Source organism: Pseudomyrmex gracilis, unplaced genomic scaffold (assembly GCF_002006095.1).
Source record: "Pseudomyrmex gracilis isolate BER0280 unplaced genomic scaffold, ASM200609v1 scaffold_466, whole genome shotgun sequence".
NCBI lineage: Eukaryota > Metazoa > Arthropoda > Insecta > Hymenoptera > Formicidae > Pseudomyrmex > Pseudomyrmex gracilis.
Window position 1 is genome coordinate 63,905 of NW_018021050.1, and position 17,980 is coordinate 81,884.

A 17,980-nucleotide genomic window follows, 5' to 3' on the forward strand; every position below is an offset into this window, starting at 1 on the left:
AAAAAAAAAAAAAAAAAAAAACGGGAATCGAACCTTAGTCTCAAGCGTAATAATCAGGCGCTTAAGCATCTGCGCTACACCGCGATTCTAAAAAACCGTACTAACGTAACGGTATATAAGTAAATCTAAATAGTTTGAATCGATTTTTCTCGAAAATGGCTGAGAGGTGCGTCCTATTCCTTTGCTCAAGTAGCGCTCACACACACCAGGCGCGCGGCTCACTGACGTGCGTCTGGCTAAAGGTCTGCGCTGATTGGCCTGATTTACTCAACAATTACTCCTTCATTATAAATAATAGAAAAAAATAATTCAGGACTTTTCGACTCAGTTTTACTCCTTCTACCTGCCTACGAGCGATTGTACGGCAATTCTGGGACACCCTGTATATATATATAATTAATGTTGTTGTGTTTGTGCGCGCGCGCTTTCTAGCTACAAAATACAGTCATACACTTTGTGACACAGTGGTCTAGTTTCCACCGAAACCCTCAATTCGGTTTCACTCCGGTACAGATCAAATTTAATGTTCCGTTTCCATTGGAAGTAGAGTACTTATAAATCGAAGTAAAAGTGAGCGCAATTTGACGCGTTTCCATCGACTTAAATTTGATTCTACGCCGCATTAGGTGTGAATTAATGCTTTGGTGGAAACTAGACCAGTGTTACACAATGTCGACTTATAGCTAGAACGTATGTAGCTTTTTTATTTCATTGTCAGTGTGCAAGACAGTCACTTTACAGAACTTATCATTAGATCTTTTGGTACATATGTATGTGTATGATGAGTTGAATACAGTACATGTCACCTAATCTGAAATTGCCAGAAAAAACTTATTTCAAATATATAAAAAACTGATTAAAAAACTGTCCAAATTAAATTGTTAAAGTTAATGTTGTAAAAGTAACAGATAAATATTATAATTTCTGTAATACTATTTTTTGAGAATATGAATTAAGTATAGTATATATTTTAGATATTAATTAAGTATAGTTTACAATTTTACATTAACGAAATTAACCTTTCAGTGCCAGACATAAAGAATGACTTATGAGTTGTCCAGACTGAGTCTGTGAGATCCACGCGATTGTAAATTCAACTATTTCTGCAAAAATCAATATTTTTTCCTTTTTTTTTTGAAATCGGAAGGTTAAACGATTCTGCGTCGATAAAAAGATTGAAAAAATCTTTACTAGTTTTGAAGATATAAGCGTTTAAAGAAAAACCTAACAATTTTTTTCGAAAAAAAGCTTTTTATTTAAAAATTCATAACTTTTTGTGTAAGATTTTTATAAAATTGCAACGTAATTTTGTACGGGCTCGTTCGTATTTTCAGGGACAAAACATGTCTTCTAAAAATCGTAAAATTAAAAAACATTTTCACAATAGGTTTGTTAAGATGTTATTTGAAAAATGCATTTTTCTAGCGCCCAACTTTGACACGCAATATTTTAGCAATAAATCAATATTTAGACATGTTCCTTTTTTAAATAGAAAGTGTAAACAATTCTGCGTCAATCAAAAAAAACAAATTGAAAAAATCTCTAGTAGTTTCAAAGAAACGTTTCTGTGCGTTATTACCTAATAAATTGCTATAAATGTACATATATTTTGATAAAATTATAAAAAAACAATTTTTTAATATTATTAGAAGTGCTCAAACAAAAAAATTTATTTAACAATTAAATCTTTTTGAAGATCAAGAAGTTACTAAACTACGAAATATATTGAAATATATAATAAAACTTATTTACTTTTCGAAATCCCAACGTCCTGTCCAGACTTGAGTCTCTCAGACCCTTTTCTTCAAAATTCAAATTTTGCAAAGCTATTAAACAAAGGATGCTGTTAACTTCTACTATTGTTTAAGGCCCTAAAGTTTTTTTTTCATGGCTTTCAGATGGCGCGCTACATTACTACCTAGTAAAGACATCGTTTTAACACTTTTGGGTGGGTCTTGAAGACCCATATCTGGCATAGAAAGGTTAATAAAACTTTATTAATCAATTAAATAAATAAATGGTATCAAATGGAATAATGTTGATATCTATAGAATGACGGTCGGACACATTATTTTAGCTGTGTACGATTGCATTGACTTGTGTCGTAGTTGGAAAGCACTGACAAGGGGAACATCACACATTGCCCCCTCCGAATTGGCTGAATTTTATATATATTGTAAGTTGACCTTCAAATCGTCGTAAAATAATAGAACGCACCTCTCAAGCATTTGCAAGAAAAACGCGTTTAAAGATTTTCATGTGATTAATATACTGTTAAGTATGAACAGTTTGGCAGCTATGCAGCGTGGCTTAGTGGGTAAGGCGTTCGACTACCACTCTGCATTATGCTGGTTCAAATCTCATTTTTTCAAAAATTTTTTTTTTACGTTTGCATTGTAGCTTATTATGTGAGCGTGTTGTTATATGTATTGTTTAATATTTTATCTAAAAAATTAATGTTTTTATTATAAAATTAATATTTCAAAATTGACATATATTTATTTACATTGCTTTACCTGTTGTGGAAGTTAAATTTAGACTAGAATTTGATGTGTTATGCAATAAAAATAAGTTGATGTGTTATGCGATAAAAAGTTTAAATAAAGTATAAATAAAGAAGAAAACAAATTCAAATGCAATATAAAAACATGTAACTCTTTTATTATATCTTAAAAAAACATTACTCGTCTTCAGATTTATTTTCGAACAAATTACATATTTTGGGATAATAATTATAATAAAAACATGTAAAACATATATTAATCTGCAATGAGCACATTCAACTGAAATTTATTTGCTATGCAATCATTATTCTTGCTGCAACGAGTTTCGATTACCTAGAATATCCCTTCTTGATAAGAATATCTGTATTATGAAATCATATACACACGTTATCGGAGAACTAGGTTTGTTTATATGAGATTTGTTTGTGAGATTGAAGCTTTTAACGGTTTGAAGACCGTTGATTTATTCGCAGTCGAATAAAAGCTAGCGTTCCGAGCATATCGTGTATAGTGCAGTGACAAAAATGAGCCAAGAGCCAAGTACTAATGTTGAACAAAATATTTCGAGCTCGGAGTCAAGCTCGGAATCTATGAGCCTACAGATAGATGAGGAATCAATAACGAGAGACAATTTAACAAACGCTCTCATTTATGTAAGAGTTTAATGGAAACAGAAAATCTAATATTTGACACATCACCAAAAGAAATCTCGGCCGCTTTTATTGCTATGGGCGAGAAAATTTTTAAAAACATAATGTGTATGCTGCAAAATCACAAAATTATTGATGAAGATTTAATACTTCAGAAAGAGATAGATGCTACAAATGCAGACGCATACACAGAAGTACGTTTTGAATTGTTACCACTTTTAAAACTTTGTATTTTTTGAAGCAGTAAAGTTATAAAAATTATAATACACAAATGTGATTTTTTATATTTATGTAGTGCATATCTCGTGAGAGTCCAGAATAAGCCAGAATTGAATCTTTCTCAAGAAACAATTACATTACAATTATATTTCATTAACTTACAAAGAAAAGGCAGTCGCTCTAGCCGAAATGCATGCGAAATGGACCATAAAAACTTTACAGAAAAAAGGATGCTCTAAATTAAAAAACCAAAAAATGCTGCGTACATGGAAATACGACGTTAAACGAGGAGAAACATTCGTCGATAAATAGAAATATATTAAAACACAGACATTTGAACACTAAAGAAGCAAGATAATGTCTTGAGCAGGTATAATTTTACACAATATATTTATTATAGAATTAGAAAGATTTCAAAACTATAAATTATATATATAACAAGAAATATATAAGGCCTTACGATCCATTCACAGGATGTTTGAGCGGAAACTGTGCGTGTATATACAGGGTGTCCCAGAATTGGTTTAACATCTCTCGTAGGCAGGTAGAAGGAATAAAACAGAGGTGAAAAGTCCTATACCATTTTGCTAGATTCGCAATAGTTACTGAGATTTTAATTAACAAAGATCCGCGAATAAGCATGCATCGGGCTGTCTTACGCGCGTAAGACTGCCCGCCGCGCTTCGCGCGCTAACGGTGTTACCCATAGCGACATATGGGAGAAGCTAATATAACAGCATATACTATAACATATACATATTAAAATGTAATTGTGTGAAGCGCGCCGGGCTGTCCTACGCGCGTAAGACAGCCCGATGCATGCTTATTCGCGGATCTTTGTTAATTAAAATCTCAGTAACTATTGCGAATCTAGCAAAATGGTATAGGACTTTTCACCTCAGTTTTATTCCTTCTACCTGCCTACGAGAGATGTTAAACCAATTCTGGGACACCCTGTATATACACATGTAACGAATTCCACTTGTAAATTTTTACAAGTGAGAGTTTTTTTAATTGAAATCTCAATTCTTAAATTCATATGGGATGCTGGATTTGCATCTCACATATGAGACCCCAGATACCCCCCTAACTAATTTTAAAATATTGCGAAAAAAAACTCCTCGGCCAGGAGTCGAACCTGGAATCTCCGGCTTTCCGTGCCATCGCCTTCCCTGTTAGGCCACCGAGGCACTTGGAGTTAGTCTCGCAATATTCATACATATATCGAAGATGGTCTGATAATATTGTTAACGCTAATTTTCAGTCAGCGTAATTTTAAACAATTATGACTTACGGCTCGTTGAAATTAATAACAAGAAGTATATAAGGCCTTACGAGTTCGACGACACAACGTTTTCAAATGCAAACAAAGACAATTATACCCGAGTTTGATTTGGATTTTGTCATTAATACGGATCAGACAGGATGTCAATATCAAATGACTTATAATAGAACGCTTGCAGCACAAGGATCAAAAACTGTTCTTGTAAAAAAGAAAAATCTGCATGCTATCTCTCATTCTTATACAGCACAATATTCCATCACTGCTTCAAGAAAAATATTACCTATTGTATTTTTATGCATGCAAGAATCAAAGAGACAATTTGGTCCTAAAGTGCAGAAAAAAATTGATCAATTAATGCACGAATATAAAAACGTCTATGTAACGACTTCAAAGTCGGACAAATTAACAAAGGCAATATATACCGATTATGTAAAGTATTGTTTGTCTCCTTACGTTGGAAATAATAAATTTTTGTTATTAATAGATTCGTGGGAAGATCAAACCGATATGACATTATACGACGACGTTTTTGAAGACGAAACAGATAGAGCATCGTGCTTTCCAAAAGTAATTACTCCAAAATGCACGCCTCTCTGTCAGCTTTGTGACGTTTATTTTTATCGACAAATAAAAAATTTTATCAAACAATTGCAAAATTGTTCTACAATAATGCAACAAGAAGACATTTATACTCGCGAGGATTCAATAAAAATACACTCTTTGCTATTGCATCAATTAAGCACTCCAATTTTTAAACCAATGCTTTTATATGCTTGGTATGCGTCAAAATTAATAGAAGAAAGACCCATATTTCTTAATATGAATGAAATTTGTTTCTCAACTGCCGTTAAGAAACTGTTTGTAAAAATAGAAGTTTTATTCAATGTTCTCATTGCAGATTAATATTATGTTTTATACGTGTTTTTATTATAATTATCATCCCAAGATATATATAATTCGTCCGAAAATGAATCTAAAGACGAGTAATTTTTCTTTAAAATATAATAAAAGAGTTACATGTTTTTATATTGCATTTGAATTTGTTTTCTTCTTTATTTATACTTTATAAACTTTTTATTGCATAACACTCTAAATTCTAGTCTAAATTTAAATTCCACAACATATAAAGCAATGTAAATAAATACATGTCATAATTTTTAATTATTATTAATTTTATAATAAAAACATTAATTTTTTAGATGAAATATTAAACAATACATATAACAACACGCTCACATAATAAGCTACAATGCAAACGTAAAAAAAAAAATTTTCGAAAAAATGAGATTTGAACCAGCATAATGCAGAGTGGTAGTCGAACGCCTTACCCACTAAGCCACGCTGCTTAGCTGCCAAACTGTTCATACTTAACAGTATATTAAGCACACGAAAATCTTTAAACGCGTTTTTCTTGCAAATGCTTGAGAGGTGCGTCCTATTATTTTACGACGATTTAGGAAGGTCAACTTACAATATATATAAAATTCAGCCAATTCGGACGGGGCAATGTCTGGTGTTCCCCTTGTGAGTTGTACATTGTGTTGTACAGTGCCACCTGTGTACGTATATAGGTAAAAGCACCCTGTGTATGTGTGTGTAGTATTATGACCGCTTGGTATGAATATCAGTGGAAAAAAGACATAAGAGTTATCTCTAACATTGAATATTTGATCGATTAATTTAAATCGGTGAATCAAAAACTTGGTTACGTTGTACGCGTAACTCACGGCTTTCAATAATACACACGAAGAATTACAAACACAACGTTTTTATTACAATTTGATAGAAATACAGCATGTTCTATAAATTATAAAGAAGAATTCAAAAGAAATAGGCGTCGGGCTTTGATTCTTTGATTTGAATCTATCAATCAATATCCGTCACTAGAAATAACTTTTGTCTTTTTTCCACCGATATAAATAACGCGGGCGTTGTAATAATAAATAAATAAATAAACAAATATATATATATGATAGCCAATTTTTTTGTTTTATATATATATTTATATACAGGGTGTTTCAGACACCCGTACATCTCATTTAAAAACGATGGAAGTAGTTATTTTGAAAAATGTTTTAGACAAAAATTGTTGGAGATTAAATAATGCATTACATAGATATATACGATTGACCTTGAATGGCGTCATGAAGATCAAGATCGACTTGAAGTTTTAAAATATTCTCGTAGCTTATCTCGAGAGCTTTTCCAAACACTATAATAAAATACTTTTTCCTTAAGTATTTTACGAGTTATAAGGCTTGAAAGTTACTGTATCGTCAACATTAGCATTATCTAAGATGTATTATGCTGAGATTACCCAGTTGGATTTACATCTCTTATGTGTTCCGAGAAAAATTGGAGGATGATCGGAGGATGATGATAGCTAATGAAGATAAGATCGGTAGTTGATCTAGTCAATAGAGTCAAGATCAAAGGTTGATCCAGCCAATAAAGGCAAGATCGGCATAATCCAGTCAATGAAGGCAAGTTCGGAGGATGACGGATAAATTTAATTATTTACGTTCAACCTTCATTTCTTCTCCGATCTTGCATTTAATTGGCTGGATCGTGCCTTCATTAACTGAATCAACTACCGATCTTATTTTCATTGACTATCATCATCTTCCAATCTTCTTCGGAACACAAAAGAGGTGTAAATCCGACTGGACAACCTCTGCCTCCGCGTAATACATCTTGGGTAATGCCGACTGTAAGCTTTATAACTCGAAAAGTACTTAACGAAAAAGAGAAAGATCCTAATAGCCAAACTTTCTTTTGCGCAGATCGACGGTTGCACAGGTCTCGTTTGCCTAGATTCCATTTACACAAAAATTTTGCGCAGATCCTGATTGTCCATTGTGATCATTTGCACATGTACAATAATACACAGATGAAGCACTATGGATTGTGACATTAATGATATTAAGTGCGTTTATTTTGGCGCTTTATACGCTTTGAGTATCAGTCTATCTTTATTCTACATTTAAAGAGCAATAAAAACGGACTAATGTTTAAAGTGCGTAAACGTCCAAAACGCACCCATTGTAGTGATACAAGGTTAGATTAGATTAGGTTAGGTTAGGTTGTGCGCAAGCGGGCGACAGGGCGTCCGTCCCCGAGGTCAAAGGCCCAAGTGACACTAGTCCTCTCCCCACTTGTGTGTGGGGAGGGAGACAGGAGCGGCGGACTCGTGAGGGAGTCGGGTCCTCTGAGCAGTCCGCCGCTCCGTCAGGGAAAACTCAGAGAAAGCGACAGCGCAGCGGCCTCTGGATGGAACCGTTCACCCAGGGAAGATACTGTTGCGAGATCGTGACGGGCCGGGGTGGAGGCCCCGGCCCGTCCTGCACGCGGTCGCGGAAAGGGGTAACACGACGGCGTGTCCCGTCGTGTCGCCAGACTTAGGATAGATTGGAGGGAGACGAACATGCTCATGCTCCCTCCAAAATGTACTTAAGTTGCTCAACGGGGGGTCCCGGCAGAGTCCTGCACAAGGGGTTCCGGGTCCCTCCCTATAATGAACAAGGTAGACACACCGTGGTTTTAGTGGGTATACCCCTCCTTCTTGCGGGAAGGAGAGAGGAGTCCCACATAACCCTGGCCCCTTCCCCCGGGGGCCACGGTATCCGTAACGGATTTCCACCACGTAAAAAAATGTTAGGTTAGGTTATGTTAGGTTAGAGTCAGATTAAGATTAGGTTGCCGGGGGGCGGAGCAAGTTCGGTTTGCTCCGCTCTGCCCAACGCACGGCAGTTATCCGCGTCATCTGCGGTTACAGAGACGTGGCCAGAGACGGCGAACGTGTTGGCGGGTGTGCCTCCGCTGGCCCTCCTCGCACAGATGTACTCGGTCAGGTATCACCGTCGAGCCGAGCTGTTGCGGAAGGGTCTGGAAGACAACGTCCTTGCGGAGGCACTAGCTCAGTCGGAACGTCAGGCCCGTGACCAGCTGCGCCGACGTTGGGTGCAACACTTGGACGAGCCATGGGTGGCCGTCCAGAAGGTCATAACAGCTGTTCGGCCGTTTGTCAACCAGTGGCTGGACAACTGCGCGGGTTGCTTGACCTATCGGGTCACGCAGGTGCTCACCGGACACAGGTGCTTCGGTGAATACCTGCACAGAATAGGAAAGGAGCCGACGACGCAATGTCACGAGTGTGGGGCGGCCAACGACACGGCGCAACACACTCTGGAGGAATGTCCAGAGTGGGCAGACCAGCGCCGTGAGTCGGTCGCCAAGACGGGAAAAGCCCCATCTCTTGGAGCCCTCCTCAGAGAACTCGTCTCCGGGGAATAGGTGCGCGCGGCCGCGGTCTCCTTTTGCGAGACCGTCATGGTGCGGAAGTAGGCCGCGGAGAGAGCCAGGGAAAGGGAGCCTGGTCGAATGAGGCGGAGGAGGCAGGTGCGGCCGGCAACGCTGCCGGTCGCGCGCGTCGACACCTTCCCCCGCCACAACCTGATTGACACTAAGTCCGGGGATGAGGGCACTACCCCACGCTTTTCCGGAGAGGGCTCTCTCCTTCCGGACGTAACACTTGGTGTCGGATCGAGGGGAGGTGGGTTTAAGTTGGAGCCGCGGGCGCGGAGGAGCCGGATCCTCTCCGCGGTCCCCCAACGGCTCCTTGCACTTGTCCACCGGGCCAAAGGCTGAATCAGATGGAGGCCTGGTTCAGCCATTGCACGAGGCCCAGTCAGTAGAAGCGGCAAAGTGTGGATGGGCCGCACTTCGTCGCCATACGTCGTTATATGGGGAAGGAAATGTCCTCCCCACGAGATGTATCAGGCGTGGGAGGGGGGTCGGATTGTTCTACCCTGAGGTTCCGAGGCCTCCTCGCCAGTCACGCCGAGTAGGCTCACCGTGGCGGTTTTAGTGAATATACCTCCTCTATCCGGAGGGAGTCCCACATAACTCTGACCTCCCCCAAGGTCAGGATATCCATAAAGAATTTCCCCACGTTAAAAAAAAAGAGGTTAGGTTAGATTAGGTTAGGTTACGTTTCGGACGGGCTGGGGCGGTGTCATACTGGAGTCAGGGACTACTGTTTATCGGACACTGCTCCAGCAGAAGGAGTGAGGTAGACGGCGGCCGCATGGTGGAACCGTCCATCTCACGGGTAGGGTAGGTGGCACCGTCGGGAGCTGTGACAAGCCGGAGTGGCGGCTCCGTCTTGTCCTGCACTCGGCCCCGTGAAGGGCGTCGAGGTGGCGTGTGCTCACTTCGTCGCAAAGTCGTGGTTACGAGGAAAGGTATTGTTTTCTCTCTCCCCCCCGGGATTAGGGTTGCCATTCGTCCTCTTTTCCCCGGACATTGTCCTTTTTTTTAGGATGTCCGGAGACGTCCGGGAGGATTTCCCGAAGGTGAAATTTATCCGGGATAATTATGATCGTTCGGAATTTTAGAGAATTTTCTAAATATTTTATTTTAATTACTCCCGCATTAAACTGTATTCAGTTAGGCCAGTTCCAGCATGTTGTAGCGGTGGAGGGGATGCGCACAACAGCAGCAAGTACCCGCTGCTGTTGTGCGCATCCCCTCTACCGCTGCAACATGTTACCGCTGAACACGATTGTTGTCAAGTGAACGCCGATTCGCCACAGTGGTTGCCTTTTGTTTATTTCTCATAGCAGTGCGACGTGTTTTGCTTAAATATTGTTTATGTGAGTAAAAAACAATATCTAAATACATAGTATTAGTATCGTATCTTGTACATAATATAATTAAAATATTTGATCTTTACACTGTGGACTTGTGGTTTGACTTTTAGAACTGACAAGATGCCGAAAAGAAAATGTAAATTCAAAAAAATGTAAATTCAACGAAGAATAACAAAAAAAATATCTATTTATGAAACGTGGACGTTTTGGTTGGGAAATAGTTTGCACTATATGCTCATCAACTATTTCAATTGCAAACAAAAGTTCGCATGATGTTATCGAACATTTAAGTACAAATAAACAAAAAATTGGATCAAAATCAAGCCGGCAAATCAAAAATAGATAATGTTTTTTCAAAAGTTCCCGAAAATGATAAAGTTCGCACAGTTAAAGGAACTATTGCATATCATATAATATTTCATTCTTACCATATGTCATTCTTATCTCTTGATTGCACTATGAACTTAAATAAGGTATTATTTCAAGATTCTGATCTATGAACACTACTTGTAATAGAACTAAAGCCATCGCAATCATAAAAAATGTGTTATCTGTACTGTCACCATCTAAAATGATAAAAGAAATTGAAGAAGTGTCTTTCATAAGCGTTTCATGCGATACCAGTAATCACGGCAACAAAATTACTGCCCATACTTGTTCAATACTACGATGTTCGTAATACCAGTACAACAAAACTTTTAGAAATATTAAAAATAACTGATGAAACTTCTGATACAATTACCGATATGATTTTAACAGAATTAGACAAACATTTTTTGTCATCAAAATGTATTGCTTTTTGTGGCGATAACTGCAATACGAAGTTTGGTGGTAAAAACAGAACAGGCCAAAATAATGTTTTCACTAAGTTAAAAAAGAAGCTTCAGAAACAAATAATTGGCGTCGGCTGTCCAGCTCATATCCATTTCATATCATCAACAACGCGGTTCATAAAGGTTGTGACAATTTTTCTTTTGATACAAAATTAATTGTTATAAAAATTTTCAATCATTTTTCAATTTTTACTGTAAGAACAGAGGCTTTAAAAGAGTTTTGCCAACAATCTGAAATCGAATATTCTAAATTTTTAGATCACTCAAAAACGAGATGGTTAAGCTGCAACTGAATTTAATATACTGTTTAAGTACAAACCGACGTTTCTAAATCGTAAAAATCGTAAAGTTTTTCACTTTGAAACTTTATCGTCGTATATCTCGAAAAATCAGAAACAACAAAAACGCTAGAATACTTTTGTTTTCAGTTTTTCAACGTGAATCGAACGAGACTAAAAAGAAGTCGATCGGTCAGTTAGTAAATTCAGTCGTTAGTAAAAAATGGCTGATTAAAATTCTCCCCTCCATTGAAATGCCTGGTTTTCGCGTATAAGAAACACAGTGTGCTCACGCAGTTCGAACGCCACTTCGTTGCGCGTGAACTTGGCGCGAGGCACTACCGTGCCTCTTGATTATATGTGAAATAACTATTTTATATGCAATTGTTTCTTTTGATCAATTTTAATAATAACATATACACGCATTTTTGTATACGTCCGGGATTGCAAACAAAATGTCCGGGGTTTTTAGTTTATAAGTTCTAGTTTTGAAAATTTTGATATGGCAACCCTACCGGGATGGTAATCAGGAGCGGGAGGGTCTCGACTGAGTCCGCAACCAGGTCCCGCAGGTACCGGGTCCCTCCCTTAACTGCAGGGCAGGCACACCTTGGGGATTTTAGTGGGTAAAAAAAAATCCTTCGGAGGAGTCCTACATAACCTCGACTTCTTTTTTTCCCCCCAGGGGTCGGGATATATATAAAGTATTTCCCCCAAGCAAAATAAAAATCAGGTTAAGTTAAGGTTTTTCGGGAGAAGGGTGCAGGGGGCCGTAGCCGCTCCCTTATAGTCGTGTTTTACAACACAAACATAAATAATATAAAAAAGTCTTATTAATATTGTTTCGAAAACAATGGTCTATTTATAAAATTTTCTGTGTTAACAAGTTGTTAGTAAACGACAAAAATGACTGTTATTCTTACTCAGGAAATATAATTGTTATAATATATAAAAAATAAGTACATGCTTCTGTGTGCAAAAAAGTTATCTGTGTAATATGGTTCATGTGCCACAAAATACTTTATTATAGTGTTTGGAAAAGCTCTCGAGGCAAACTACGAGAGAATATGCAATGAAATATATGAGTTCCCAATTTAAAAATTCAAATCCGACCTTCACGACGCCACTCAAGGTCAATCGTATATGCCCAAGTAATACATTACTAATTCCTCAACAACTTTTATCTAAAACATTTTTCAAAAGAACCATTTCCTTCGGTTTTAAATAAAGTGTACAGATGGGTAAAATACCCTGTACATAAAACAAAAAACTTATTATCTATTTCCCGAAATTAGCAATATATGTACTTCCAAATGACGACCGCTTTTGATCGGTCTGAAATTTTACACATAAGTTGTATTTGATTCAGGAATAAAGTGCGCGTAATCTTCACTTCGAGAAATAAAAAATTAATTGTTTATGATACAACTATATCGCCTAAAATTAACTCTATGTGACGTATACGCATATATAATAATATATAGTTCTATTCAATGTAAAAAATCTCTAAAGCAACGAGCGATAGGAGTAGTAATAAATATTGCTTTGTGGAGTTGCAAATTCACTTTCCGCGGAAAACAAGATTTACTCTATCGTCTGGTGTTTTGGATTCAAAACTAGGTCGATAATTATAATTGTTTTACATGAGTTTACTTTTCACTTAAAGCGTGGTTCAATCCAAACCTACCTAGAGTTTTAGTGGTGGAGCCTGAGCAAGAGGATGCGGAACACACTGCCTCTACACATACACTGCTTAATAGAAAACGAGGTTTACAAATTTCCACGCAAAACAAGGTCTACCTTTTATCATGCGATGCCTCAGATGCAAAACTATAAGTCTATAATTATACATCTTTACATGGTTTGTGCAAAGCAATGTCTACTTCCATTGCCCGATGCTTTAGACTCCTCACACTGAATAGAAATACCACATTGGATATGTTATATATCATATAGAGTCGATTTTAGTTGATATAATTATACATACAAAATTAGTTTTTTATTTCCCAAAGTGGAAATCACGCTCACTTTATTTCTCACATCAAACACAACTTATATGTGAAATTTCAGGACGATCGGGAGCGATCATTCAAAAGTATATCTTCTCTCCTTCACACACATGCGCGTGTGTATATATGTACATAATGTTTAACATTAATTGTTTTCGAAGTTTTTAAATAACTAACCTCAGCACTGCAGTATGTAGGATCTATCTTTGGTATTTTGGTTTCATTCACTTTAACACAAAATGGTTGACAAAGCCGCAACAATACATAACCCATATTGAGCATAAAACCATCTGACACACACAGCACTCCCAATAATCCTCTTTCCATATGAGAGTTCCAAAGTTTTCCTCTATTTGCATTCATATGAAGACAGTTACCCAGCCATTGAAGAGTTAAATGACGAACTTCTGTGGAGCACTTAAGTAAAGAGTGAAAGATTCTATGCAGAGCTTCATTTAAGCTATTCATGGCTGTCCATATGGTACCTTCCATTACAGTATTTTGCTATAATGTTTCAACAATATATAAAGCAAATTGTATAATACAAGAGATTACTTGACTTTAGAAATTTGAAAGAAAGCATCCGTACTTGCCATAAAGGTTTATCAAACAAATCATATGGATCCTTAGCTGTTTTTGGTAGACAGCTTATGCTAAAGAATGCACCCAATAATGTATCCGAATATGCACAGCCTTGATTATTTTTTGGTGTGCTATGACGAAGTATTAACTTTCCTAATGGTTCAATAGTGGAAAACACATATAATAAATCAAACCACTGTTGACGAAAGGTAAAGAGGTTGCTTTGAACTACATTTTTATGAACAATATCAAGAATAGGACTGAATGACTTGGTGATTATGTCCTCTATATCACTTTCTGGATTTGCATTTGTTACTTCTTCCACTATATCACTAACAAATGCAAGTAATTCTGACTTTGATACAATGTCATCAGTAAATAAAGCAACAAACTGATCATAAACCTGAATAAACAATACATCACAAATATAATTCTAAGCAATATATTTTTTTAGAGAGAAAAGAAAGAAAAAGAACATTATTACGAATCAATGTTCATACCTTCTGATTTTGAAATAAATCAGGTTCTTCTAAAAGTGTATCGACATTTCTTAGTACAATTTGACAAGCGTTTCGTTTAGTATCTTCCAGACAGCTGTCTGTCTGATAACGCTTTAGACGACAGTAACACTCGTAAAGATAAGTTATAACCTCTGTTTCAACGATATGATTATCGATATCCTTTGCACATTTATCATTATTATAATTTGTTAACACAGATCTGGGATTTGACAACATCAAGCGCTCGAAGACGGCGTTTCCGATTGAATCAGCATCAATAAACACCAGACATCTTTGAGCAAAGTTATCTCGACGCAACGTTAAGCCGAATACCTGTGCCAGAAGCTGATCGACTTTGTCACTCGAAATTACCGATTCCGTTGTGTTCTCACACTTATCCTTAATTGTGTCCAACGATAATTCGGTGCGATCAGTATTGCAGCTTTTGTTACTCGCATTGGCAGGATGCTGCGACGAGAATGATACAGCATCATTATTTGTCGAGAATAATCCAGCAAAAGGGTTGCTCTTTAAATCGTCGCACATAGTTGCAGTTTTTTTTATACCGAAATCATTGTAACAGCAGAGAGAAAACTGAGAGCGGCCAGGCTCACGAGAGAATGTGTAATCACTTTTCCGCTCTTTAAGCCAGCGCAATGTTCATAGGCGGTGCACATTGGCAACTACGTAGCCATGTCAACGAACGTCTTGTCAATACATACGTTAAGGATCGTCTACAATGGAAAGTTTTAGACCGTAACAGTAAGAAATTGACAAATCACAATCGATTATTCTTCTGTGATTTATCTGTGATTGGTCAATTTCTTACGACTTAAGGCTTACGACTGTACTGTAAAAGGCCTGTTCTACAATCACAATCGATTATTCTTCTGTGATTTATCTGTGATTGGTCAATTTCTTACGACTTAGGGTTTACGACTGTATTGTAGAACAAGCCTATGGGCTGCGTTCCAAGTTACGCATATGCGCGCGTTTATCTATATTATATGTAACGTGTACTATAGACAAATGCGTAACTCGGAACGCAGCCATGATCAAACCATAGACTTATATAATAGACGGAACATTCGTGTAAGAGGAGCTGACGCTTCATTAAAAGAGACAGAAATAGTCGTGGAGTAATTCTCTTCTTTTCTAGCAGTGAGTTGATTGGTGGTCGCGGCAGGTCGAGAGAGTGGCCGAGAGCAATGAAAGCTGCTTTCCTTTTAGGAGACACAGTCGACACAAGTCGACACAAGAGTCATTCTGTCTTTGTTTCTCACTGAATACTGAACAAAGACAGAATGACTTTTGTGTCGACTTGTGTCGACTGTGTCTCTTAAAAGGAAAGCAGCCGAAGATAGACGTCCGAGAATCACTGAACTCTATATACACTGGAATTCGCATCTTCGGGAGCTTTTCAGCTACGTACACAGACGACACTGTGCAACACAGTGTCCACTAGTGTGAGTGAGACACACTGACATGCTCTTTTTCACACTAATGGCCATTGTGTTACACAGTGTCGCCTGTGTACGTAGCTGGAAAGCTCCCTTCATCTAACAAGCATAGTTACTGGTGCTCTTGTGGCTCAGTGGACCCTTACAGCTAGTCCATACGCCATTCTAAGTCTTCATTGAAGTTAGGTTTAAAACCGTGGTTTCCACGTGTGACCACGGAGTNGTACGATAGAGTAGTTTCCACAGATGGTTTTAAGGTATTAACGCATGCTGCGGGTGGGGAGATTTAATCCCCGTACAAGAGGTTCGGAGCACAGCTCCAATCAGACGGTCGAACTGAGTTAGGGGGATTGTAGGAGAAATGGGTAGAGGGGGATTTCAGTCTGTGCGAGAAACGTAAGATTAGATGGATATCTGCTCCTTGACAACGAAAGCATACAGTGCATGCATAGCTTGTAAGTTACTAGAAAAGGCAACTTCAGCCACACTATACGGTGGGCTGAAGCCGTTGTGGAATAAGTCAAGTATAAGTGAGTCAGAAGCGTCCTTATGAATAGGACAATGGAAAAAAATATGATCTATGTTTTGATGAATGTACCCACATTCGCAACTGGCTGTTTCAACGATTGACTTATCCGCAAGGTGCGCCCTAGCACACGTATGAAAAGTACGAACGCGTGAGATAAAGGAGATCAGGCACCTAGGGAGTGGTCTTTTAAATTTTTCATACCAAGGTTTATCAAGAATCTGATCCTTCCAAGAGAAGTACCTACCCCCTTTGGTCAGAGCTTCCCCGAGCAGTAACTCCCTCGACTCTTCCATCGCTTCCTTCCTAAAACCAGGAAACAGAGAGCTGAAAGGACATTTAAAGGAAGAGTCAGGTTCAGGTAGACTCAACGCTTTCTTAGCATAGTAATCTGCACTCTCATTACCCTTGATACCCTTGTGAGCGGGGACCCACAGGAAGTTGACATTGATTCCCTGCAACGCAAGTTCAGAAGTGAGCGATTTTATTTTATACACAACACTCGGGTGAGAGCCCCGAGGATCAGAGGACATGAGACAACTCAGAACACTCATGGAGTCAGAAGCAATGACCGACAGGCTAAACGCGAAGTCCCTTATGTATTCAAGAGCACACAGAATGCCTTGTGCCTCCGCATCAAAGATGGTGGAATGATTATTTAGTCTGGTGAAATGTACAAGATCGGGGTACTCAGAGACTACTGCAAAGCCCACTCGAGCGGGTTGACCCCCAACTGAGGGAGTCATGGAGCCATCAGTGTAGAAAATATGCGAGGCTCCCATATTACTCAGGAATCTACTCAGTTCAAGTTGAGGTGAGTGTGCAGAACGAAACTTAGCGCCTGAACTAAGATCAACGCAACACTTGTAGAACCTGGCAAAAAAAGGAAAGGACAGTAAGCCAGGTAGAGTGAGCACTTCCACTTGCTGGATTGCAGTCGAAAGGTGACTGAAGATGTTGAACAGATCAAAGCTGTTGGCTTCACATATAGGGCTCCACGAAGGAATGTTTTCTCGCACCATTGAACCCAGTTGGTGTTCAGCACGAGATGCCACTCGACACAAATACTTACTGGTCAAAAACCTACGTCGACAGGCCAGGGGCTGTTCGTTAACTAAATCTAGCAGTACATTGGTAGGAGTGGACCTCATAAGGCCACAAATTATGCGAATACAAGCATACTGTAGTCTATCTAACACGAGGCACTCAGGCTGAGAAAGAGGAGACACCACTTGACAGCCCCAGTCCAAAACGGAGCGAACTAGGCCCTTGTAGGCCGTGGAGAGAACACTTGGGTGTACCCCCCACTTGATGCCCGCAATGGCTTTGAGTATATTAATCCGTGGAAGGACGCGCTTCCTAATTTCTGCTACATGTTTTTTCCATCGCAACGAATAATCAAGAACTACGCCTAAGAATCTGACGCACCAGACAATTGGGATGACGACATTGTGAAGAGAAACCTTGATATTATGCTTTTTAA

The 17,980-nt window shown here is 38.5% G+C and overlaps 1 protein-coding gene across 1 annotated transcript in view; it reads right to left on the reverse strand.

Annotated features, from left to right (window-relative positions):
* Window positions 1-15,210, reverse strand: part of LOC109860762 (ubiquitin conjugation factor E4 A) — a 30,506-nt gene extending 15,296 nt beyond the window's left edge. The window contains exons 1-3 of the mRNA XM_020440044.1: window positions 14,512-15,210; window positions 14,019-14,414; window positions 13,607-13,933 (exon numbers count right to left, since the gene is read on the reverse strand). Of these exons, the coding sequence (XP_020295633.1) occupies window positions 13,607-13,933; window positions 14,019-14,414; window positions 14,512-15,057 (1,269 nt within the window). The 5' untranslated portion in view covers window positions 15,058-15,210. The remainder of the gene's footprint in view (window positions 1-13,606; window positions 13,934-14,018; window positions 14,415-14,511) is intronic.
* Between the last annotated feature and the right edge of the window lie 2,770 nt (window positions 15,211-17,980).